The 26,245-nt window shown below is 39.6% G+C and overlaps 1 protein-coding gene across 4 annotated transcripts in view; it reads left to right on the plus strand.

The window, feature by feature from the left end:
- Phkb (phosphorylase kinase regulatory subunit beta) overlaps window positions 1-26,245 on the plus strand; it is a 179,126-nt gene that overhangs the window by 111,019 nt on the left and 41,862 nt on the right. For all 4 annotated transcript variants that reach the window (XM_087900341.1, XM_087900340.1, XM_087900342.1 and 1 more), the window contains 4 exons: window positions 18,675-18,730; window positions 19,174-19,267; window positions 24,733-24,816; window positions 25,291-25,395. In XM_087900341.1, coding sequence (XP_087756467.1) covers window positions 18,675-18,730; window positions 19,174-19,267; window positions 24,733-24,816; window positions 25,291-25,395 — 339 coding nt within the window. The remainder of the gene's footprint in view (window positions 1-18,674; window positions 18,731-19,173; window positions 19,268-24,732; window positions 24,817-25,290; window positions 25,396-26,245) is intronic.

Below are 26,245 nucleotides of genomic sequence, written 5' to 3' on the forward strand. Positions count from 1 at the left end.
GCCACTCTAGGTTTACGGTATATTTTGTTTATGAGCATGTGAATTGTTTCTAAGCTTCGGCCATTATGAATAATCCTGCCGCCAGCCTCCCAGTACAGTCCCTGTGTTACACATGCCTTCATTTCTCTTGGATATAGCTAAGAGTGGGATTGCTGGATCATATGCTAAGCTGCAGCTGAACTCTCGGGGAATTGCCAGACTGGCTTCTGTGTGACTACACTATTCTGCATTTCCTTCAGTGTGCGAGGGTTTTCATTCTCCATTTGTACTAATGTTTATTTCCTTAGCTCTAAGGTAGCAGGGGTGGTGAAGCTGTACCTAACTGTGTTTGATTCTCATACCCCTGGTTGCAAAAAATAATCATATTTTCATGTGTTTGCTAGCAGTTGACTTACCAAAATTCTCTGTGTCCCAGATGATTCCTTTCTATGACTGCAAACATTTTCTCCCATTTGGTAAACTATCATTCCACTTTCTTGTCATTTGAAGCATAGAAATTTTAAATTTTGATGAAGCCCAGTTTTTCTTTGATTACTTTTGCTTTTAGTGTCATGTCTAAAAGCCATTACCTAGTTCAAAATTACAACATTGTAGCTTATGCTACCTTTTCTTCTAAGAATTCTGCAGTACTATCCCTTAAATTTAGGTGTGTTGTCCATTTTTCCTGAATTTTTATATCTGATATGAGGCAGGAATCCAACCTCTTTCTTTGCATGTTTAATCTCTAGTTGCCATCATTTACTGAGTAATTTTTAACATACGCTTCTAAGTGGAGTAAATATTCATCAATGTTCATCATTTTAACCATTTATAAAGCAAATAGCGTGTTGGTTTTAAATACATTGGCAATATTTTATAGCCATCACCAACCACTGTCCATGCTAAAACCTTTTCTAATAATCTTAATCTCCAACAAAAACTCATTTAATGACAGCTCCCCCTCCCTCCACCTTGTAAGCCCTGTTATACTTTCTGTCTCTGAATTTGTCTATTATAGGCAAATACTGTAGGCAGAATCACACAATAATCATTCTTCTGCTTCTTGATCATTTCACTAAGCATAATTTCCAGGATAATTTTGTACTTTTCATTAATGTGGTGTTCCCGTTTCTTCCTAGTAGTTATTTTGCTGTGTGCCTGGAGTGATTCATTAGCTGATTGTTTATAGTACAATAAATGTGCCGATTATTGTCAGACATTAAGTAGTCTCCTCCCCAATAAGAAGTAGAGAATGTAATTGGGAGGTTTTTCCTGGCTAGCCTTGTTCTCATGAGCCAAGTGTCTGCTAGGAAGCAATCCAGACCCACATCCCTCTGCCCTTGGGAGATGCAGGAACATTAAGAGTGCTCTTTGCTGGAGCTTCTAGCTGGCCTGGGGGCAGTAGAAGCCTATGTGTTTAATGTGTGGAGGAAATGTCCTGCTGCATAGCCGACTAGCTCCCTGTGGAGCTGGACACTCAATCTCGGTGCCGTTCTCACTTTTCCTCCTGTACTGTGTATCTGCAGAGTGCCCTTTCAGTTTCCATTCTTGGTAGTGGGTCTGCGCTCATGGCCAGCATTGTGGGCGTCACCTTCAAATCTAGAATTGTTTGGCAAGATTTGACAGGAGACTCTCCCTTCCAGCACTTCTATTACTGTCTTCTGTGGTCTAGGTTTTCAGTAAACTTTGAGTAATTTTTGTTGAGTGTTAAGGAGCAGTTACATGGCCAAAAGGCCATCTGTCCAGAAAACTGAGTTTGCTGTCCCGCAAAAAAAAAAAATAAATAAAAAAAAAAAGGTTATGGGGTTGGAGAGATGACTCAGTAGTTAAGAGCATTGACTGTTCTTCCAGAGGACCCGGGTTCAGTTCTTAGCGCCCACATGGCAGCTTTCTGTAGCTCTAGTTCCAGTGTACCTGACACCCTCATACAGATATGCATGCAGACAAAACACCAATGCACATGAATAACAATTTTTTAAAAGACTATCTAGTCTCATAATTTAGTATGTAAGTTATATAACACTTCTCCCACATTATTTAGAGCTATTTTTCCTTTTAGGTTCTTTGACAAGACTATTTTTATAAATATATTTTTTAAAGATTTATTGATCGTGGATGATTTAGGAATATTTGCACTTTTCTTTGTGTTGGTTCATCAATATGACCTCAAATAGTTAACCAGCTTTAGACATAATTTCTTCTTCAAAGAAACAAAACAAGCTAACTCAATTAGCTTGGCAAAAAATAAAGAAAAATAAAAAAAATAATAAGGTGTTCCTGTGGGACCAAAAATCTAAATTTATTTACCTGTATGTGTGGGAGTAAAGTTTAATAGAGCACAGAAATTATTATGATTATCATAATAAAGTAGACTAAAATAGTCAAGGCATCCACAGTGTTACTGAAAACCCAGACTGGCTATGCCACAGACATGCAGGAGTTAGCCTTAGGTAATTCTCTCTACTCTCAAAGGAAGTATGACTCTCTTGTCAACACTATTTGTAACAGAGCCTATTAAAAAACTAAGTATTTTGATCAAAAACTTAGGAACTAAGAAAGTTGAATTGCATGTTTAAAGAGAGCTTTTAATAACATCACTCTAATTAACCTGCTGAACTTATTAAAATTAAGTCTCGGTAATAAGCATGATATATAATAAAATATTTCATGTGTAAGATGATTTCTTTTAGTCATGGATGAAATATAAAAGGGAAAACAGATTCAACTAAGAAAGCAAGATGTATGGTCCAAAGTAAAGATACACAGTGAGTAGTAGGCCTGGCTATAATGGTCTGTCCTGTTCCTTTAAGAGACAAACCCCGCCCCCCTCTTCCTTCAGCTTCCAGTCTGAGCTCTCCCCTTCCTTCTTGGTCTCTCCCCACCAAAAGGCAGCTTGTGTCTCTCTCCCTTCTCCCTCCTTCTCCTCTCTCCCCTCCTCTCTCTCTCTCTCTCTCTCTCTCTCTCTCTCTCTCTCTCTCTCTGTCTCTTTCTGCCTTTCTCCTTGTCCCCCTTCTCCCTTCCTCTCCTCTTTCCCCTTCCCTTCCTTAACCGACTAAATAAATATCCAACCTCACTCTGCATGGCGTGCCTATCCATGTCTCTGTCTCTCACCTGACTCTGCTCCTTGGGGGACAGACTGACCCGCCTAGGTCTCTCACCCACCATGTGGCTTCCTGCCTGACACCTGCTGCCACCCCTCAAGCGGGGGCGGGGGGGGGTTATTTATACCATTACACTGGTACTATCTTAATGATCATTTCAACAGCAGTGAGTGTCCTCATGTGTTGGAGACTGGCTTCAACAAGGATACCTACCACTTACTAGGGTAGTACATGGGGATTAGAAAAATAAAGGGAATAAAGACGTGAGTGAAAATAATAAACCAGAAACATAGGATAGTACCGGGAGGGTTCCAGTGAGTACCGAAATCTGCCCACATTTAATTTTTTATACACTTTTATACCCCCAATACAATGCGGGGGACAGAGGGAGCAAAAGACTGTTTTAACATGATACAAAGGACAACTAGAACAGTTATTTGCTTCAGTACTTGAGACATCAAGTCCTTAATTTTTGAGAAAAGCATTTTATTGTTTAGGTAGTGAGCCCACCCTAGACCAAGTGTCCTGAAGGCAGTCACTTCCTAGGTCAAACCTCCTAATTCAAAAGAAGGAACAGAAATATGATAGAATTCTTTGACCTTTGGTCAGGGTGGAGTGGAACTACCTGTTTGGACCAAATGTCCAAAACACCAAGTAGCCACAACTTAGGTCAAAGTATGTAGCCACACTTGTTGTCAACAACTTTGAGCAAGCTAAAACTCTTTGATCTTTACACAAGGTGAAATTGGTTCACAGTTTTTTGGCCTCTACTTATGAATAAATTTATTAGCTTTACCTGGAACTTTCCTCTACCCTCCTTTATTTTTGCCTTGTAATTCTTTTCCTTCTTTCTTTACTTTTTTATTTATTTATTTATTTTTGGTTTTTCGAGACAGGGTTTCTCTGTAGCTTTGAAACCTATCCTGGAACTAGCTCTTGTAGACCAGGCTGGACTCAAACTCAGAGAGATCCACCTGCCTCCTCTGCCTCCTGATTGCTGGGATTAAAGGCCTCAACCTGTTTGTGTAACTTATTTTTAGAACAATTTAACACTCAGCCTTACTTGCCTTGGGTTTCCCTTGTCATCAGCTTTTACAGCCTAAGCTCATGCACCGTTATTATCTTAAATTATGAGCTCTCCCTATGCCGCAGGTCCATGGTGATGAATGTGCATCATCTGCTGAAAGCAGCAAACACAGAAGTTGAAAGCAACCTTCCAAAGTGAATGAATATCTATCATAAATGGATAATGTTGAACACATTTGGATACTGCTTGATAAACAATAGTGTTTGGAATACTGTTTGTTTCCTGGGTCCTTTGGAGTCAGTGACTTTATCCCTTATAAAACTCTGTTAAATATTTCTGTAAAATATCACATTCTTCCCCCAACATTATGCTTTCTGTACTATTCATAAAGACAGGGCGAAGTCCTTTGTAGTGCGCACATGCACACACACACACACACACACACACACACACACACACGGAAGCCCTTTGTTAGACACACACACACACACACACACACACACAGAGGGAAGCCCTTTGTTAGGAACACAGTCATACATAGACACAGACAGACACAGCAGTTCACAAGACAGCCTTCAGGCAGGCACAGATTCAGAATCACACAACAGACAGAGAATAGAAGACACAGGGAGAGTGAAGTTGAGAACACAAATCTGGAATCCTTCTTGGTTAAGTGACACCGAAGGAAATGGTTTCTTTCTTCATTTTTATTTTCGTTTTGGAGTCAATTACTTATATGTTCAAACTGACTACAATCTTGTCTCAAAAAATACCTTAAATTCTCTTTGAATTATCTTCCTGAAGATTAAGCACTGAGTGTGTGTGTGTGTGTGTGTCAAAGGAAATGTTTTTTTTTCCTTTTGGAGTTAATCACTTAATATATTCAAACTGACTACAATCTTGTCTCAAAAAATACTGTAAATTCTTTATGAAGTATCTTCTTGAAGATTAAGCACTGAGTGTGTGTGCACGCGCGCGCACACAAACACACACACACACACACATACGCACTTGCAGAAGTGATGCAGTGTGGTCTTTGTATCATATAAACCTAGTCCACCTCTTCCATTTTCAACTATGTCCTTAAACAATTTAATCTCTCTAAGCCTTTCCTTGTCTGTTATATAGAAATGACAACTCCTGACTACGGTGTCACAAATGACAATGTATGGACATGTAAGAAAATGTGTGATGCATTGTAAGAGCTAAATAAGTATTATTTTTACTTTTATTTCAAATTGCATATTTAAGAGACAAGAAAAATATTGATAAGTCTGAGAGAAAATGTTATTTACAAATATGTAGATATATGTAAATGTCATTTTGTGGTTATATCTTTATTGGATAGTGATTTTATAATCATTAACATATGTTTGATACTCAATTACTAGTGATTTTTATAAAGTACTTTAAACATCTGTGTAATGCTTTTGCATTTGACTCTGTAGCAAGCGCACCAGTTTCTTTTTGTGTTTATGTGGCAAAGTAAAGGACAAAAGCAGCTGAAGGGAGACGCAGTTAACCTTGGCTCACAGTCTGAGGGTGCCGTCCATTGCAGAGGGCGGTGTGGCAGCAAGATTGTCCTAGCTGTGGCGACATGTCAGGTGTCTGGTCACATTTCGTTCATTTATGAAGACTAATTTCAGTTTTCTTCGCTTTTGTTCTTATTTTGTCTTGGACTCCTCCCATCTGATGGTACTAAGCACACTCAGGCTGGATCTTCTCTCCCCAGTTAGCCCTCCCTGGAAACACCTGCAGTGTTGTCAGGGTGTGTCTCCTGGGTGATTCCAAAACAGGCCAAGTTAGCATGAAGATTAACCATCATATCAGGTGTCCCTTACCAGATAACTGTTGACCATTTCTACCCTACAAGTTGGTCCTAATAGGAACCAACCACAATCTGATACTTATTGCTGTTAAAATAAATAAATAAATAAATAAATAATAAATAAACAAACAAATGCTGTTATAGCATTTTAAAACTATTGATGAGACTTGCTTTTCATCAGATGATTTCTATTTACTCAATAGTTCTCTATTCCTAAATAGAACATTTTATACTAGATAGCTCCTGAAAACAAGGAAAGAGATAATAAAACAATTTACATCTATAGTTTTTTGCGAATGAAAGCCTCCCTCAGTAAACTTCCCCACAATGTATTGTTGCAGACCTAGAATTGGAGATGGGGTTTTGGCTCCATTTTTCTCTTTCTCTCTTTTTAAGTGCCTGCATAAGCCATTAAGCTGCTCATCTCTATAACAGAAGGGGAATTCTTTTTCTACTTTCATTAAGAAAATTCATAATCATATACAGAGGCCTTAGGTTCATTGCGTATATCACAGTAATAGGCGTTAGAGACTATGAAGACTTTGGGTAGAGCCTTTAATTTTTAAGTCATGAAATTGGCATGGAAATTGAAAGAAACATGGTATCTCTCAGGTTACAAAGGTAGCAGACACTGGGCTGTACTCTAGGTGTGCTTGTGTGGGGCCTTCTGGGCTGTGGTGGGAAATGTGAATTTGACGTCATTGTCCTGCATTCTCATCTTCCTCATTACCCCTGTGATAAACCTCCTAAACTGCATGTGTGTCCTAAGCAGCATGCCTGCTTCCTCACACCAGTAATAACAGTGTCTGTGTAGCGAGGGAGTAAATACTGTCAACTCGTAGACTATAAAACCAACGTACTTTCTGGGTGTCTTTGTGATCCTCAGAACTGGAAAGTGTCCTGTTTACTTTTAGCTCTCTGCCCGTTACTTCTTATAAGTTGATAATATTTTTGTATTTCATGTTGTTGGTGTCTTGCAAATGATGAGGGAAGCTTTGACTTGGTAAAGAATTGCAAGTAATAATGAGGAAGCCCCACCCTCATGAAGTGGAGAACATTATTCTTGTAGGGAATGTTAAACTTTGTTTATTATTTTATCTGTCAGTTTTCTTAAATCTCTGTGTGATTAAGATGGTACTCATACATATGTGAACCATTTTTTTAATTCAGGCAGATTTTTAAACTATGGTTTTAGTTACCTAAAATGTTAACTCTGCTTATTGATAGTTATGATTTGGCTCAGATATGACTTGTTCATTGTCCTTTCTCAGATTGCATTATCTTTGCATATTCTGCTCATAAATATTGAGTTATAAATGCCCAAATTTAATGCTTAATAATATTTTTTGGAAATTGTTTGGAACCTAGAAATCTGCATATTCATATAGCTCATATGATTTTCCTATGATTTTACGAATCTTCATGAATTTTCAGCAAATATTTATATTTTATTTATCTTGGTTTTGGCTGTCATATTTCCCATCCTTGTTTACAAAGGTCTTTCAATTGTGGGACCCTGTGATTATGTGTAAAGATGAGTTTTAAGGGACAATGGATGCTGGTCATGACTCTTCTCATCATGTTGTGTGTTGGGGACTGAAAGACTATGAAGTCCTCCCCAAGAATATGAATTAAATGTTGCACAACATGAGCCCTTCTTTATACTTCTTAAGTTAAAATTATTAAATGTGAAAGGTTGACCTTTAAGTTCTCAGAAAGGTTTGTAAAATAAAAGTCAAAGAGGACCACTAAATCCTAGTGTGCTCTGAGGTCCTGCCCCTAGCATGACTGCAGGGTTCTTTTAGTTCTCCCAAGGCTGGGAAAGCCCCTCCACCAGGAATTAGCTTGCCCTACTTTCATCCAACTTTAAAGATTTTTAAGCTACATTCATTTCTTGCAAGAGGGCACATGTACCATGGTGCTCATGTGAAACTTGGAGTACAATTTGTAGGATTAGGTTCACAGTCCTTGCTCCACAAGGTTTCCTGTGAGTCTAACTAAGGTCATCATTTGGCAGTAAGTACCTCATTGACCCTTCCCTCCATCTGTAACCTGTTCCATATGGAGTTTTTTCTTTATATATATAGTGGCTAGTGGCAGGGTTCCCTGTGTAATCCTGCCTGTTCTGAAACTCACTCTATAGACCAGGCTGGCCTCAAACTCAGAGAGTCCCTGCTTCTGCCTCCCAAGTGCTGATATTTGAGGTGTGTGCCACCATCCTTGTCTAGATATTCTTTTCTTCAGATTTCTAGCTTTCTTCAGTTTACAGACTTACCTGATTCTGCAGATGTGTTTGAGTGTCTTCTCCCCTAAAAACAAAATGTTCTCCAAACTCTTTTCCTATTTCACCTCTTGCACAGAATTCTTCCACCTCTTCCGCTTTGTTACAAGAGAACCCAACAGTTTTAACTCAGACGCCAGAGAACTGAGCCGGTCAGTATAGGCACACAGAGGAGAGCACCCAGAACAAGCCTGTCTGCTGTACTTGGTGCTTTTTGACCTTGTGCTTCTAAACCCTGGCTCCCTTGTCTACCGTTAGGGATCTTCTTTCGTTGTACTCACATGAAGTGCCTCACACAAAACCCAAGAATGAAATGACTAGACTTTGAACTGGCACTTCCAGCTGCTTCCCCCTCCCATCCCCATTTACACATGTTTCCTGGGGTTGGTCTTTCCTGTAGTTGTCCTCTTGGTTTCTCAATATTTGTCCTTCCCTTCCATATAATCACAGCTGTGAATAGCATGGGTTGGGCTCTCCAGCCTGGGCCTGTGGAGCTGCTTTATTGTTGTTTCCGGGATGGAGGTAAGACCTTTAGTTCTGTCATTTAAGATAAGTATGTAGAACCATCAAGTGACAGAAAGTACTTTTGAAAGAGGTAAAAACTGTTTTAAAAATCAGTTTTCTATGTCAAGGTTGCTGGTATTCTCCTGTAAGGTATTTGCATCCCTGGAAGAAGCATCAGCAAGCCTGGCCTGCTCTGTTCTTTCAGACACTGGAACTGCAGCTGAGATCCACAGATACTTTTTAAAATTCTCTTTTTACTTTTACACGAAATTGTAGCGAATCACTAATCTAATATATAAATAAACAGGCCCTTCAGGCTCTTTCTCCCTGGCTAGCTCTAATCTTAAACCAGTTTTAACCTTATAATTATGCTTGACACTGTTATTTCTGATACTCCTATTTGACTTTCCTCTTGTTTCTATTGGGCATTCCAGGTTGTTGCCTTGGCCCTACCTGGGAATGTCAGATGGCCTTCATCAACGGCTGAGTGTGCCTCTTCACTGTGCGGCCTGTTCCTTAGCTCCAGGGAGACAGCACTGTGGTGTAGCATTCGCTTTGGAATTGAGATGGACAAAGTGTCTGCTAGGTTTCTTCAGCTAATGAGGTTTAGCAGCAAACTGCACATAATGACAAAATGTCTAATGCTGGCAGGACTACTGCTTAGGGCTAATGAGCATACATGGGTCTCTGTAACCCCCAGAGCAGAGGACGGGTGCTGCAAATGCTGTGCCCTGGAGACAAAACTGGCCTTGGATTTATTTGTTGACTTACTTTTATTCTTCTTCCTCTCTCTCCTCACTTGTCTTTATTTCAGTAAAAGGCCAGCCACAGAAGATTATTTTATGCAGCATAGGACATATTCAAAATGAAGTGAATTATATCAAAGCTCAGGGCAGTGTTGAGGAAAGAATTGTGAGTTTTCCATACTATATAGATTATTTAATAGGACTGTTTTTTTTTTGTTTTGTTTTGTTTTATTAAGAAAGGATTTCTCTGTAGCTTTGGAGCCAGACCTGGAACTAGCTCTTGTAGACCTGGCTGACCTTGAACTCACAGACGTCTGCCTGCCTCTGCCTTCAGAGTGCTGGGATTAAAGGCGTGCACCACCACCACCTGGCTCTGGTTTTTTATTTAATTGATAAGTGCTAAAAAATTCTATTCTCCCAAAAGCATATTTGTAAAACAATGTGTGTTTTACAGGCAGTTCTTCAGGTTATCTTTAAAATTATCTCAAGTGGCTGTTGGTGGGACTTGACCCCATATCGCCTGTTTCCGCCAATGTTACACTTCCCTGTGAGCACATAATGGCTAATTTTGTGGGTCAGAATGACTAGACCACAGACTGCTCAGAATTTGGACAATCCTCCTTGGTTTTTTGTGAGGTGTTTCCGAGTGGCATTAATATTTAAATCCAAACAGGAAGTAAACATGGTTGCCTCCCCTGTTGTGACTCGACCACCCTCAACTGTTGAAGACCTCAATAGAATAAGTTCAACCTTCTACATAAGGGGAGGTCCTCCTAGTGAAACTCCTTGGGACATTGGCTATTTTCTTGCCTTTGGGCTCTTCCTAGGTATTGAGCCTTCAGCCTTTGGATTGGGGCTACCCCATCACTTCAGGTTCAGACTTGAACTGTAGATACTGCCTTCTGAGTTCGGCTGTCTCAGTCAGGGTTTCTATTGCTATGATAAGCATCATGACTAAAAGCAACTTGGGAGGGAAAGCATTTACTTATACTTCCACATCGCAGTCATTGAAGTCAGAGCAAGAACCTAGAGGCAGTCAACTGATGCAGAGGCCGTGGAGGAGTGCTGCTTACTGGATTGCTTTTCATGATTTGCTCTGCTTTCTTATACAACCCAGGACCACATCCTCAGGACTGGCACCATCAGTAGTGAGCTGGGCCCTCCCATATCATTAATCAAGAAAATGCCTGGCAGATTCGACTATAAGCCAATCTTACAGAGGCATTTGCTCAATTCAGAGTCTTTTTCCAAATCACCGTAGCTTGTGTCAAGTTGATGAAAAACCATCCAGTACAAGAGCTTACCACCAACCCTGCACCCCTTGGAATCTGTTCCATTTCATACTATGCAAGCTACCTCCTTACAATGATTCTCTCTTCTGTCCCTTACCTTGCCCCTCTCCACGTGAATGTGCATGTGTGAGTTCTGAATCTCTGGAGAACTCTGGTTAGTATAAAATACGTAGTCAGTGAAATATATACTATGACAAAACGCCATGTTGACTTTAGCCTTTGATATAACTTCAGCCAAGTTCCCTTCTACCAATGAGATTTGTGACTTTGGAGAAATTCCAGAGCCTCTCTCTCAGTGCCAGTTTCCTAATTTTGAAAGCATTGTCATGAGAATGTGCAACAGAGTGCTGAATAACACATGGCGTGTAGCAGGCTCTTGAAACACTAGCATTCTCAACATGAGCATTCTAAAAACAGAAGACAAAAATAAGCAGAGAAATAACGAGATGCATCTTATCAGAAGCTGCACTTTCTGTGAATAAATTGCTACTGAACATCTGTGTGTCTTTCCATGCCATCATCTTAAAAAAAAAAAAAGGAGCCACATTTCCTCTCCAAAGTTGGGCCTACTGATCGCTTCTCATAATAGTTTTCTTGTGACTAACATAAATCAGTGGTAGTAATGCCTTGAATGAGTTAGGTTGAGTGCTCAACTCTTAAAAGCAAAATTAACACCTGATGTTGAATGGTTCTACTGTGTAAGCACAGCTATTTCCCGAGATTTCAGTCCAGTAGGTTGACTTCTCCAAGTGGTTAAAAATGTGAGATAGTATTAATCAACTATAAAACGGATTGCTAAACAAAATGAATATGAAGAGATGTTCTGTGTTCTCTGTACTAACATGTGAAAAGAAATATAATCATTAAGTGGAAAAAAGCACCAGAAGTACTCTGTGTTTATTTACGTTCCACCTGTTACAGGCATGGGCTAACTCTAGAGTGAGCTAGAAATAATCGTTGCAAGTCTCTGTGAGATGACGATGAAGTAGGTGAGCAGAGATGCAATTGTTAGACATTTACAGAAAACTTTCTGTAATTTAAAGTTTTTGTTTCTTATGGGTGAATTGTCTTCTGAAACGCATTAGATAAATGAAAGAACAGGAGAGAGAAAAGTCTGGGGACACACCCGCATTACGGCTTCACTGAACACCCTTGAAACTTTTTTATACTGTTTATTTATAGTTCCCAGGTGCAGATCTTCTCTGCTACTACTTTGGCCTGATGTGAGTAATTTAAAAACTTGAATCTAGACAGATGTACGTGCAGTGTTTTAATTATCATCTCAAATTTTAAGCAAGATGAGTTGCAATTTTAATCTAAGTGGTACCCAGCTGATGGGCAAGGCATTCCATAAATGTTCTTCTGTCTACTTAAAAATGGTTAATATTATAAATTAATGTTAAATGTGTTTGTTATCAAGGTGGGAACTGTTAAAAACAAGATGCAACCTGGTTTTATTTATAGATATGTAAATTTTTAATGACTATTTTCAACTATGGGTTAACATTAATTATCATGATTAACACAATTGTTTATAGAAATGTATGTACATTTGGTTATGATTATTTCCTATTGTTAAAAATAATCCCGTTTAATTTACAAACCTCCCCCCCCCTTTTTTTGTTTTTTGGTTTTTTTTGCGACAGAGTTTCTCTGTAGCTTTGGGTCTGTCCTGGAACTAGCTCTTGTAGACCAGGCTGGCCTTGAATTTACAGAGATCTGCCTGTCTCTGCCTCCTGAGTTCTGGGATTAAAGGCATGTGCCACCACTGCCCGGTTTACAAACACGTTTTAAAGATTTATTTTTTAATTTATGTATGTGTGTTCTATCTGCATGTACAGCTTTATGCCAGAAGAGGGCGTCAGATCTCACTAGAGATGGTTGTGATCCACCATGTGGGTGCTGGGAATTGAACTCAGGACCTCTAGAAGAGCAACCAGTGCTCTTAACCTGTGAGCCATCTCTCCAGCCCCATATTTGCAAACATTTGCTGTGTGTGTTTAGGGTCCATATATTGCAATCAGGAATACTAAACATGTTTTTCTTCCAAGTCCCTAAATGAATACCAAGGTATTATGTCCATTCCTGTGTATAAAAGGGTCCTTCTAGTCTGTCATTATAAAGACTACTCATAAACGTCCATAAGCAGATAACCCTTCCAAAAATGGCCTAAGGTAGTCTGTGATGAGTGCTCAGCATTGTTTGGGAACCTGCTCTTGCTAGCAGAGAGGGAAGAAGCATGAGCACTCTGATGCTCTGGAGTCGTAGTTAGAGTAAACTAAATCCTCGGAAGAGGATGTGAATAGACAGAGAAGAGAATTGCGTCCTTACGGGAAGGACAGCAGGCAGTAGCTTGAGATGGGCGAGAGCGAACAATGTTTTCTGTGAAGTGTTCTAATGTAGACAGCGAGGAGAGCAGTGTTCTAATGAAGCAGGGTTGCACCTAGGCTGGCCTTGTTTGGGAGACACTGGTTGGAGTAGAGAATCCATGTCCTAAACATGGATTAGGGCTTAGGGCTATCCTTTCGCTTATCCATCATTCTTCTCTTCATTTGCTCAACAATTGGTTAGCTCCTTCATGCAAATCAGTGACAAAGGAAAATAACTTGGCTCTGCAGTCCAGAAGACTGACAGAGGCCTGCTTGAAGGGGAACACCAGGGAAGCTGTCAGGGTGACTCCAGATAGTTTGGTTGGAAGCGTCACCTCAAGTCCCTGACACCCCTTTATCCAAAGAGTCTGGAATATTTGGTTGGGGCTTCACCCCAGCTCCTGGCATCCATTTTGGAATGTTGGGTGGAAAGCTCCATTTCAAGCTACCTCCCCTGGGAGTTGCCTCAATCCAAACTCCACCTCTGAGAAAGCCCGCCAAATGGTGACCCCTCCCCAGGGCTGTTTAAACTGCTCCTCAGAGAACGAATGTGTGATCTCTCCTTTTTCCTCTCCGGGTTTTCTGGGGTGGTGGGAGGGAAGCATTGGCATCCATTAAACCTGGACTTCTAATTTGGTTTGATTTGGTCTGATTTGGGTTATTGCATTGGCGGAGAGGTTTATTGGGAAATAAAAAATTACAGAAGTGCGGTAGAGTTAGTGGTCTTGGATTCCAGCGTTAAATGTAAATGTGTCATCATAATTATATGCAGTATATATTTTGTTTTAGTTTTTTTCTGTTTTTTTTTTTCTAGCAATTGAGATTGAGTCTAGGATCATGTGTGTGCTGGGCAGGTGCTCTACCAATCAGCTATATCCCCGATTCTGAAGTAGACTTTTACTATTTCTGGTGAATAGCTGAGTAAGCAAACAATGAGTGAGCTAAAAGTGACTTCAGGAGTCACATGAAAAACAATAGTATAAATATGATTTCTGTAGTAAACCAAGGATTGTGAATATTTTACATGATGTCAGTTTTACTTTGAGCCTCTCCATGTGTGGTAGACCTAATTACAGATAAATACTGAAATGAGGGCTCATGGTAATGACACTGGGCAGAGCAGTGAACACAAGGTAGCTTGAAGTCCTTGCTCTCACAGAGTTACTTTCTGCTGATTGAATAACAATAAACTATGTAACACAGGTTCTGGAGCTGGCAGAACCTTTAAGGTAGTCTGAAAGGTAGTGAAATAGAGAGAGAAGATGGAGATTTTGGGGCAAAGCAGGTTAGGTGTAGGGGAAAGAGAAGACCCTAAGAGGGAGGGATTGTGTTTGGACCCATGTGGTAAGAAGTCATCCATTTAATAATCTGTTGGAAAAGCATTCCAAGTAAGAGCAGCCACTGCAAAAACCCTGTGATGGGACAGAGAGAACCCAGTGTCCATACAGCATGGCGGGACAGAAGAGAGAGAATGAGGTGGGCGGGAGCTAGAGCAGGAAGGCCCTTAAAGCAGCTTGGTTCTTGACCTACAGGTGACAGGAAGCCATTGGAGAGTTTGGATGGCATGCATGTAGGGATGGGGTGGGATGCCGATTATGAATGATGGATTTATACTTTTTAAATCTCTGTCTGTAGGAGGGAGATACTGAGTGTCAGAATTAAGGTTGGGGTAGATAGACCAGTTAGTTGATCATGTACAGGATCCTGGCGTCTTTGAGTAAGATTCTAGTGTCAGTGCAGATGGAGGGCTGTAACGTGTTTAGGGACGTGGGGGCAAAGGAGCAGGCAGAGTGAGTGAACTTATTGTGAGTTAGCAACACATGAGAGAGGCACACAGCACACTGTAGTGGTATAAGAAATAGGCTAGACTGGTTTGAATCCCAGCCTTGCCACTTGCTGACTTTAATTTTGTTCTATAAATGTTGTTGTTTCTGTGGTCCTGAGATCAAACACAGGGACCTCATGCATTCACAAGTACTCTGCCTCTGACCTATATCCGAAGCCCATAAGGTTCTTAAAACTCTCCATGCCTGAGTTCTCTCATCAGTAAATGGAGCCCTTGTAATAACATATATAATAGAGGCATTTTGATGAGTAATTTAGTATCACTTCCTGATACTTCATGTGTGCTGATCATTTTTTTCAGTTATTATTGATCATGGGGCTTAAAGACAGAAAAAAGAGTCAACATCTTTTAACAGGGCAAGAATTTATAATGTGAGCTTCATATAAATAAAGAATTCTTTGTTGGGAATTAACACATCTGTTTTTGTCAGGGTGAGTTTAAGACTCCCGTTAGATGACGAAGATCATCACTGAAGGTGGCAAGGTGGGATTCTATGAGGTTGATTTCTCCAGTCTCCAAATCTGCCCTCTCTGTGATCCTGTAGCAACTGAATGGTTAGGGCGAGATTCTGGCCCAGACTGCCTGACTCTGGATTCTAGTTCTGATGGTCACTAGCTTTGCGCTCTTGGATGTAAGCTGGCTAAGGCTTCCGGGCTTCTTTTTCTTATCTTTAAGGTAGGAATAGCTTGTTAAGCACTTAGATGGCTCTCATACACAAAGTGGTATTCTAAGTATTAGCTGATGTCATTTTCCACTTCAGAAAACTGCTGTAGACATTGGACTTAAAGGGTAAAGTATCAAAGATGACTCGGAGGCACTGAGAGACAGTGACCAATTAAATAGTTGTAATAAAAACCTATTTGGAATGAGGGCCGGGTTAATGAAGAGTCAAGTTTTAAAACTCACTTTAGAAAGAACCTAGAGGAAAATGTCCATAAAACAAGTCAGCTGCGGGGACTGGAACTAAAAAGCAAGTTGAAAACTAGAAACCACAGAAAGGCCTGCTCCGAGATAATAATTGGAAGCTTCGGAGTGAATGTGGCCCGTGGAGAATGGACAGAAGGGAATGAGTGCTTACACGTTCCCCGGACCTCAGTATGTGGTCGTGCATCCCTGGAGGCAGGGCAGAGGGAGACTTGCACAGGCAAGGCGCATAGGCAAGGCGCACAGGGTTATGTTCAAGTTCGAGAAGAGAAAGATGAAAAGTGTCTCGGTCTGCTCAGCTCCTGAAGCAGAACACCATGATCTGGGCAGCTTTTAAGTGACATCTTCTCACGGTGCTGGAAGCTGCAGGTTTCACATCCCTGAACTGGCAGACTCGCTATCTAGTGTTGGCCTACTTTTTGGTTAAAGTCCCACTTCAGGGTTAAAATTTCAGCATCCGAATTTAAAGAGTAAAGGAGGCAGGCATTCATACTATCATATTAAGAAAGATGGCAATACTTTTTTGAGATATTTTGAACTTCTTTAGGAAGGAACTAGTCATATATAAATATGATAATGGCAGGTCTCCATGTCTTAGAATGGTGGATCCAGGGTAACATAGATTTTTAACTCATCAGAGAGGGTCAACCATCCCATGGTGGGTGTGAAAATTGCAGAGCACAGCTGTAGCAGCAGTGCCCTTTCAGTGAGTGTTTTCTGTCAGATATGTGAAGCGCTTTGTTCTTCCCCAAGACAGTTCTCTGAAGTAACGACAAATCTTCTGCAGAAGCAAAAAATTAGAAACCACCCAAGTGTCTATTAAAGTAAGCATTCCTTAAGTAAAGTGTGGTCTGTCTGTATAATATAATATGCCCTGGAGATGATTTTCCTAACAAGGTAGCTCTACCATAATAAAGTGCGATGAAAGATTTTATGTTATCGTAGACATATGTCATAGCTTGCAGTTCTCCACCTCTCCCAGTGGACTGAGCTCATCAAGGAGGGATATAGCTAGATTTAGCTGAAATATAGTCTAATGTGGAGCCTTGTCTATTAATACGCGCTTGGTCAGGTGTGGAAGTGGATGCTTGATGGGAAAGGGAGAATGGTACTTACACAGAGCTGGCCAGAGGGTTAGGGGAGAGAGAAGAACTTTAGACGTTGAAAATACTCTATTATTAGAGAAAATACCACTCAGAAAGTACTAATTGCCTTCTGATAAGTAAGTTGTCAGAACAAATTTGCAATCTTTAGAAAGCAATTGGTTTTTAAAAATGGGAAAGATGGTTCTGACTCTGACCGTGAAAGGCATGGAGTTGTGGTGGAACTACCCCTGTTGAATGCTTTCTGTGTGTGGAGTGGGCTGAGGGGCTAGTGCTGGCGATGCAGAGCCTAGCTGCATCTGATAGATGACTGTGAATCAGAACTCTGTGCTCTGCTGGTTTTCTGCCCTGTTATCTAATGAGCCTAACGAGGTACTTACTCATGGTCATTCAAGGTATAATGGCTATTTTAACTCTGAACACAGATAAGTGGAGACAATGTCACCCTAACCCACCTGTGCTTCAGAAAGAAGACAGCAGCTGATCAGTGGGGGCTGCAAGGGCTTCATTGTGAAGTCTGTATTGAAGTGTATGTTTTGACTTACTGTTTACTAAGAAGCCCATAAACATCTTTGTCCTGGAAACAAAGTCATTAATAGGTCTCATTTGCTTAATGGCTTCATTTGGTATTTGAAATCTTGATGAGACTCTGAATTATTAACTCTTCTCATTGTTTTGAGAAACAGTCATTTGCAAGGTCTTATCAAGTATCAGTTTATAACCTTGTAAGGTTTTGTTGGTTTGTTAAGTCATATTTCTCTTCTTCATTTACTTAAATAATATGACAGTCTGCCTGTAATGTCATTTTCATGATGGTTCTGGGAATTTTCCTATTGATTTTATGATGTTTACTGCTAATACAAGTATTCCAGTGTTTCTTGTCTGCCATCCCACAGAAACTTACAGTAAATCAAAGGTTCTATAGCATACTATTGGGACTGCTGGATTTGTTACTGGAAAATAGTTATGGTTGATCAGTACTTTCAGAGCACCTAACACAAATAATTTATACAGGCTTGAAGCTGGGTTCATTTTAGCATATATGTTAATTATATATGTATAATATATATATATATATATATATATATATATATCATAGTGACTCTTTCCACAAGAGTAGCAAATACCCAATACTAACAACTAATATTTAATGACATAATGCTAATTATGTAGACAAATATGTAGGAACTAAATATTAGGGAATAAAAGCAATTTGATATAAGGAAAATTGGCTAACAGAAATGGAATAAGCTTATATATGGTTAAGATGTCAAATGAGCAGTTTTAACTCACAGTCATTTTTTATGGGGAGCTCATAAATTGAGCTTTTTATTTTTAGTTCCTCCTCTTTCCTTCAGAGTTAAATGATGGAAAATTACTCTCAGTCCCCAAACCACTCTTATGCATCATTCAGAAAAGCCCTGACAAGCTAACCTCTCTAGAACTGGTGAGATTTATGGCTTTCCCTCCTGGTGTTCTGTTACTCTGTCTACACCATCAAATTGATCAGTAGGTAGTGATGGGCAAGAAAGGAAGGCAGCGCTCAGACTCAGCTTGTGTCCATCACTTTAATGAACTGCTTGGAGATCGTTAATATTGTGCTTGATTCTCATTATAGCTGGTCGTGATCAAATCTTTCTCAATGTTTCTCCTTCCTCTTTTTATGCCTTGCAGGGTCCATTGGAAAATGACTTGGTGGTTCATGTAGCACTTGTAGCAGAAAGCCAGCGGTATGAGATGCATTCTTCTGTGGGAAGGGTGGGGAATGGTGGCTTTCTGTTTATCATGTTGAGAATGGCGGTGGAAATAAGCCTTGGCAGTTGCAGGCACATCATTGTGATCTTAAGTGTCATACAGCATACTTTTCATGTCTAAACGTATATGTGGATATGAGAAATTAATGCCCACACGTTACAGAGATTATCAAAAATCATTGCCTATCTTTCTGACTGCTCCCCAAAGCTCCCGATACTTTGGGGGAAGAAGCCATCGAGCCCTTCGGATTCTAGTGTGCATGGTGTATTTCAGATAATAACAAATTTACCATATGTTCCAAATTAGCATTGTCTGTTCCCTTGTACCTCCTTCATTCACATTTCCCGAACTAGAAATGTAATGTCTAAAAATAGCTCTCTTCCTTCCTCTCCACCTCATCTCTCTGTTCTCTATTTAGCCTTCAAGTTTTCCTCAATACATATGGTATTCAAACTCAAACTCCTCAGCAGGTGGAACCTATTCAGATCTGGCCTCAGCAAGAGCTTGTAAAAGTAAGTAATTCTATGTCTTCCTCCTTGTGCAGAGGTATTGGAGCAAAACTGCTGGACTTAATTCAAGGTCAAGATGCATAGTTAAATTTAAAATCTGAGAGGTCACCATTTTAAAGTTGGTAACTAAGATACCAAGTCCACTTTATTATATTTTAAGTTAAAAAGCAAAATGAACAAAATCCTTCATTGTGTGTGTTTGTACGTTATATTCATGGGTCTTGATTTCTTTTCCTGTTAAAATCAATTACTAGACTTGGGTAAGCACTTTAAATGACAGACCAGTCTCAATTTTAGTTGTCATATGTGAAATCATCATTTATAGTTTCATTTTATTTCCCTCGTGTTACCGTAAAAAACCTCAATTTATTTATTTATTTATTTATTTATTTATTTATTTATTTATTTATTTATTTATTTTTTATAATCACTGCCCCCCTGCCCCTGCTTTTTCCCAGCTTTACTTTTTGGAAGGTGAGATCATTCTTAGATGTTAGGTTTGTTGACTCTAAAGGAATTTAATGGGACTATCTGGCTTTGACATAGTTAGATGCCTATTTGGGGTGAGATTAAAAGATGGCTTTGAGAATTAGTCTTGTTGGGTCCAGGGGGGTTGCGCAAAGATAGGGACAGGCCAGCAAAGTCTAATAAACCAGAAACAAACTTTATTCCAGAAACCAGAATTCAAGAAAGAAATAAAATAAAAAATAAAAAATCTCCATGGGGCACAAAAAGCTTATCAGCTAGCTGAGTCCACAGCCAGAGATGGATTTTATAAGACTGTGGCAAAGACCGGTTTCTGAACCCACGTTTTTATAGTAGGGGCACCAAGCATTAGGTCTGAACAAAGGAATTTTTACAATCTCAAGGTAAAACTCAGATACAGATTACCTTACTTTACAATCTCCCTTAACAGTTTTTCAGCTAAACTAGTATTTGTACTTAATCTGTTGTCTCTCTTGGTACTTCCAGGTAGTGTTTACTGAAGCCCTGTGCTCTCCCCTTTGATGCTACCAGTTTCATATAACAAGGATAATGCATAACCCAGCGGTCATATATCTATTTCCTAAAAGTTGACTCAGCTCATATCCGTAGGCTAGCACTCGGTTTGCAGAGATACTTTGGCCTTGTTAATACAGCTATGGGTTGTAAAGCAGAGTAACCCACTGTTAATAGTTAATCCTCAAGCTACTGAGAAAGCTGCCGACAGTCTGTTCTCATTCTCCTAGGCTTACAACTTTATATTTTCTTATTTCTACATTCCTATTTCTGGCATCTACACTTTTCTATTTTTATTCTTGGACCCTTCAGTCTGAAGATGGGTGCAGATGTGCCTGTGTTTGTGGGTTCTCTTGCTTGTGGGATATAGGAAATTGTCAACCCCACTAATTACTTATAAACACATCTTATTTAATAATTGGTTTCAAAGGTCCAGAAACAAGCTACCCACTGGTTGACAGAGTGTTTACAACAACACCTCTCCAGGAACCAAGGTTACAGTGACATAAATCATAGAAGTCATAGCCTTGACCGTTGCTAAAGAATGAAGGCTGAAAATGAGGTGTGTTTTACTCAGGAAAGTGTAGGGGCCCATAATCCTTCACACACATGCTATGGCACGTGTGTATCCACATAATAAATAAATAATTTTAAACGTGTTCTCTTTTTACATTTACATCCCTTCTTTTATCATCTACTCAACACACCATAGAAAAATAAAGTTAGTCTGGGCAGTGACACACGCCTTTAATCCTAGCACTCGGGAGGCAGAGACAGGCACATAGATGCCAGCCTGGACTACTAGAGCTAGTTCTGGCACAGGCTCCAAAACTATAGAAAAACCCTGTCTTGAACCCCCCCACACCCCAAAAAAAAGATAAAGTTTAAAAATATAAGGATTCTTAACATAGATAACAATTAAAATAAAATCATACCTAAGTGGAAATGATGGAATTTTGTGTTTTGTTATTGTTGTTTGTTTTTGCTCTTGTCGTTTCATTTTGTTTTATGATAAAAGAGACCAGGAAATGGGGAGCTGCAAGGAAAAACGGTGACACAAAATGGGAGGAAAGGATGCAGAACCCAAAGCATCACATAGTACTGCTGGGCACAGGTCTCTCACAGCCAGGTCGCTCACTGGCAGTGCTAGAAACTGGGAAGGAAGGGTAGTCCTTGGGGAGTATGGACTCAAAGAAAGTAGCCCAAAGTTCATCCTTCAAGTCTAATTAATATGAGCACATTTTTACCAGATGACATGTGATTCATATGTAAAAAGACAGTCAGTATAGATAAAAGCAAAATCACTTGAATATAGCTTTTATCCATTCATCAGCAAACTGCTGGAATATGCAAAGCACTGAGTGTGACTTAAATGACCTCTGAATCTAGTAGTATGTATGACAGTTAAAAAAAAAATACAGTTCACTTTGATAGCAGCTACAGTTAGGTATTTGTACAAAGTGCTATAAGATCACAGAGGCAATAGAAAACATTCTATTGCACAGTATCTGAAGCATGTCCTGATTTGCATTTTATTGTTTTGAAATGGTGTTAGCAAGCGATTTATGCTTTGGTGGTGAGGTAGGACTTAAGACAAACTTGTGACCAACAAAGCTTCCCCGTGCTTGTGTCAAGATGGAAGAGTATTTGTTGGTTTTGGCTCCAACCTGTCTTCCAAACTAGCTGCTACGTGGGACTTCCTTCTCTCAAATATGTTGTTTAGCATGCATGTATGTATGTATATGTCTGTGCGTGTATCTTTTATAAGTCTGTCTTTTAAAAGAAAAAAAAATCTCACTAATTTTGGTTGGATGCACATAACCTAATGCCAATCACTGCTCCCTTTCCTCCGAGAAGCTGCACCCTGTTTCAGCACACAAAGGAGAACGTAAGGACAAACAACTGGAAGCAGGGCTTTTGCCTCGTGTGGTTAAAACTTGTAATGTGCCTGGTGAGATGTCTGTCATGGTGATCTGGATACAGTACAGAGTCTGAGGCATGGCTGTATTTTTGGGTGGTTTGGGCTCCTCCATGTGTTTCAGCACACTAGGTATATGGGTATGTGTACACAGGGACAGCATTACCAGGCACCACCTACTTAGTTGTCATAGACCTGCCTTGTCATGGTTCAGAAAAAAAAAAAAAAAGAGGAGAGTCCTTTTACTATAATAAAGAATAACAGTTCTACCTAAGTAGGCTGATTTTAACTTGTGCATGATTGGTTAATTTTACTACTTTCCAAAATTTAGTCATTCAGTTATTTCAGAAAATGTAAAAGTGTTCGTGGGAAAGAGTGTCCAATCTAGTGTCTGTGCCGCAGTCTCAGTGCACCTGGGCAGTGTGAGGCTGCTCGGGAGGACATTTATAATAGTTGAAAGAACTCTGCAACAACAGCAATTTTGTATTGATGATGTTATTTGCTCACAGTTTGAATCACAATCATATTGTACAGGAAGAGTTTGATTATCCATCTAGGAAAATTTAGGGTTTTATATGTTATCAAATGGAAATGCAAATTCATTCTAGGCAGATTAAACATTTATGTACTTTAAATTTTTACTACATTTATTTATTTATTTATTTAACATTCCACAGCATACATGTGGTAGTCAGAGGACAAGTTATAACTGTCACTTCCCTCCTCCTACCATGTGGGACCCATGGCCCATAGGCCTAGAGGCAGGTGCCTTCCCTGTTGAGCCATCTTGCCAATCCCATTGAAGAATTTCAAAGTGATTTAAATATAAAATCACTCAGAAGAAAAAACAGAGGAATATATTTTATAGCCTATTAAGATGGAAAGGCCATATTTAGGATACCAGCCCACACAAGCAGTTTAGGAGACAAGTGGCAGATTTCATTAAATAAAGCATAAAAACCTGGTAAATCATAGCTGGTTATGAAATTTCCTAGTTGAAAAATACATCAATACTGAAAAACCACTGTGTTTTCCCTACTATGGAGTGCTCAGATTTTCTAACACTGAAAACCAGATAAATATTTACTTCAAAGGATAAGGTTCTCTATCTTACAAAAAAAGGAGGGACAAATATGCAGTAAAAGGGGGAACAAATGAAAAATAGAGAGCATTCGCATTTAATACACTGGGAAAATGACCCAAAAATATGTCAGTACCATAGTGTGGAAGTAAAATGAAATGTCATTTCAACCCAAGAAGACTGACATAAAAGAGCTATGTAAATTGATATATATTTCTAGAGCGTGAAAAACCAGATATTACATTTCAAAAAGAAAGGATGGGTTCCTTGGTCAAGCAAGTCTAATAAATTGTCTTGTAGATATGATTACATACCATTCAAAGATATTGCTTGAAATATTTTTTTAAATGACACAAACAAATGAGAGCTGATTTCATCAGGGACTGGAAGCTACATAGGTGAAGGGGCTTCCAGGCTGGACATTTTTAACTCATAGCAATTCCAAGATTGCTGTTCTACGGCACCTTCCTGCCCTCCAATGCTCTGTTTCCACATCGTGTCTGGAACACTGCCATAATAAGCTCAATAACCGGGACATCAAGAAGATTATATATTATAGCAACCATTTATGCTAATGTGCCCATTGATCCATGAATATATTGTAGATTTACGTTTAACCTGTGTCCTTTAAGAATCTTTTGATGCTTCTTCAGGCTTACACAGTAACTTATACACCCCTTTCAAAATATACCAGAGTCAAATAATTGTTGCATAAGGTATGAAAATAAACAAGACCAACATGTCAGTTTGAAATACTTTGAAATTCATGTAATCAGGAAACAAATCAATAAAAACAATTCCATTTTAATAAAATATACTTGAAAGTAAAAACTCAGTGGGAGATGTGTGGCCCTGAGTTTTTGTTTGTTTGTTTTTAAAGATTTATTTATTAAGCATACAATGTACTTCTGGCAAGGAAGGCACCAGGTTTCATTGCAGATGGTTGTGAGCCACCATGTGGTTGCTGGGAATTGAACTAGGGACCTCTGGAAGAACAGCCAGTGTTCTTACCCTCTGAGCCATTTCGCCAGCCCTTGTTTTGTTTTTCAAGACAGGATTTCTCTGTGTAGCTTTGGAGCCTGTCCTGGAACTTGCTCTGTAGATCAGCCTGACCTCCAACTCTCAGAGATCAACCTGCCTCTGCCTCCTGAGTGCTGGGATTAAAGATTAAAGGCATGAGCCGTGGATATATTTTTCTTTTTTTTTTTAATGATAAGGGAAGCATTTGTTTCTTTTGAATTGCTTAGTGATTCAAAACCATGAAGGTTGTACACTTCTGCCAATACAGTAACAGTGCCACAGCTTAGAATGTTGCTAAGTGAATCTAAAATGTTTTGCTTCCAAATCTAAAATGTTTTGCTACCCAAAATCCACCAATCTTTGCCTAGTTTGTTGATCCTAGATGGAGCTTCTGTAGTATCATTTTCTCTAGAAATATCATTAATAAGCCAGAGGACCTGTTTCTTACAGGCTTATTTCCATCTGGGTATCAATGAAAAGCTAGGACTGTCCGGAAGGCCAGATAGGCCCATTGGCTGCCTTGGTACATCAAAGGTGAGTGTGCGTTTTTCCTCATGGAGTAGGTTTGGGTAGTAGTTCTGCATGCTGAAGTCACGCTTGGCCTCTGGCCACCCCTTGTCACATTTCATTATGTGCTTGAGGCATTTATTTGAATTATTATTTTCTGCACATAAATCTTACTTATTGAGTGTCATATTACTGAAGCTTTCGGGAATAAATGAACATCTCACTGCACGTTATTGCTAAGCTTTGTAAAACATTTATAATAATATTTACTCAAGCATAGGGTTTTTCAACCTTATTAGAAATGTTCTACTTTAAGTTTACTGTCATACTGACTGAACCAAAAAAAAAAAAAGAAAAAAGAAAAAAACCTTTAAAATTTAAGAGTTTTGTAAGCTATTACTTTGCCTATTCAGAAATAAGTGTCAGTATTAATTGTGGTTGAGACTTAGGAGGCTACACCTTTGTGTTTTGTATTTATTTGCTTTCTATTTCCTCTTGCAGATTTATCGCATCCTTGGAAAGACCGTGGTCTGCTATCCCATCATCTTTGACCTGAGCGATTTCTACATGTCCCAGGACGTTCTCCTGCTGATAGATGACATAAAGGTGCTCTGGGAGGAGATGGCTGTGTTCGCCCTGACTTGTGTCAGGTGCTGTTGAATGGAGAGCGCTCCTGGGTGTCTGTGACAATGGGCGACACCAAGTAAAGCAGTGCCTTGGCAGAGTTTGGAATTCTGGCCGTGCTAAAGTAAAATTGCACTTTTCTAGAAACGGAAAAGATACAGTTTAAAAAACTGTGCTTCTTTGGTACTAGTAGTTCATCCCTTTTTGAACAAAGTTGAATTAGCAGAATAATTTTCTTTGTGAAGACTGTCCAGCAGAACTTCAGCTAACCCATAACTGGATGGGTTAAGATCTGCTCCACTCCACACCGTATTTAGGGCAGAGAGGCTTAGAACCATAGTTGCAACACCTGGACCAGACTGCATCTGTTACATTCTTGACTCTGTGTGTTCTCAGGCAAGTTACTTAGTCCTGTGCACCTCTTGTTTCATCTGAATAGCCAGATAATAAAAGGGCTGTTCTTAGGAATTGATGAATTCATATGTGTAAAACACGCAGCAGGTGCCGAGCGCTCCATCACTGCGCGGTGACCAGTTATGGGATGGTGAAGAGAACGCGTGATTGATGGTTTCCGTAGGTCCAGCTCGTTCTCTTCTGCCTCTTGCCACTAATCCATAGTGAAAGGCAGTGAGTCTTCTGAATGATAGTGTGAGGAGAGAAAGAAACGTGAAAGGAGAGGGTAGGAAAAGGTGTGAATAAGTCAGAGCCTCCAAACCGAGAGCAAAGTCTAAAATGAAGATGATTCTACACTTCTGAGGAACCTAAATTATCCAGGGTTTGAGTGTCAATTGTTACAAGTATCACCGGCTCTTTGCTGCTCAGTGAATGACCC

The sequence above is a fragment of the Myodes glareolus genome, chromosome 22, assembly GCF_982192425.1.
Source record: "Myodes glareolus chromosome 22, mMyoGla1.1, whole genome shotgun sequence".
NCBI lineage: Eukaryota > Metazoa > Chordata > Mammalia > Rodentia > Cricetidae > Myodes > Myodes glareolus.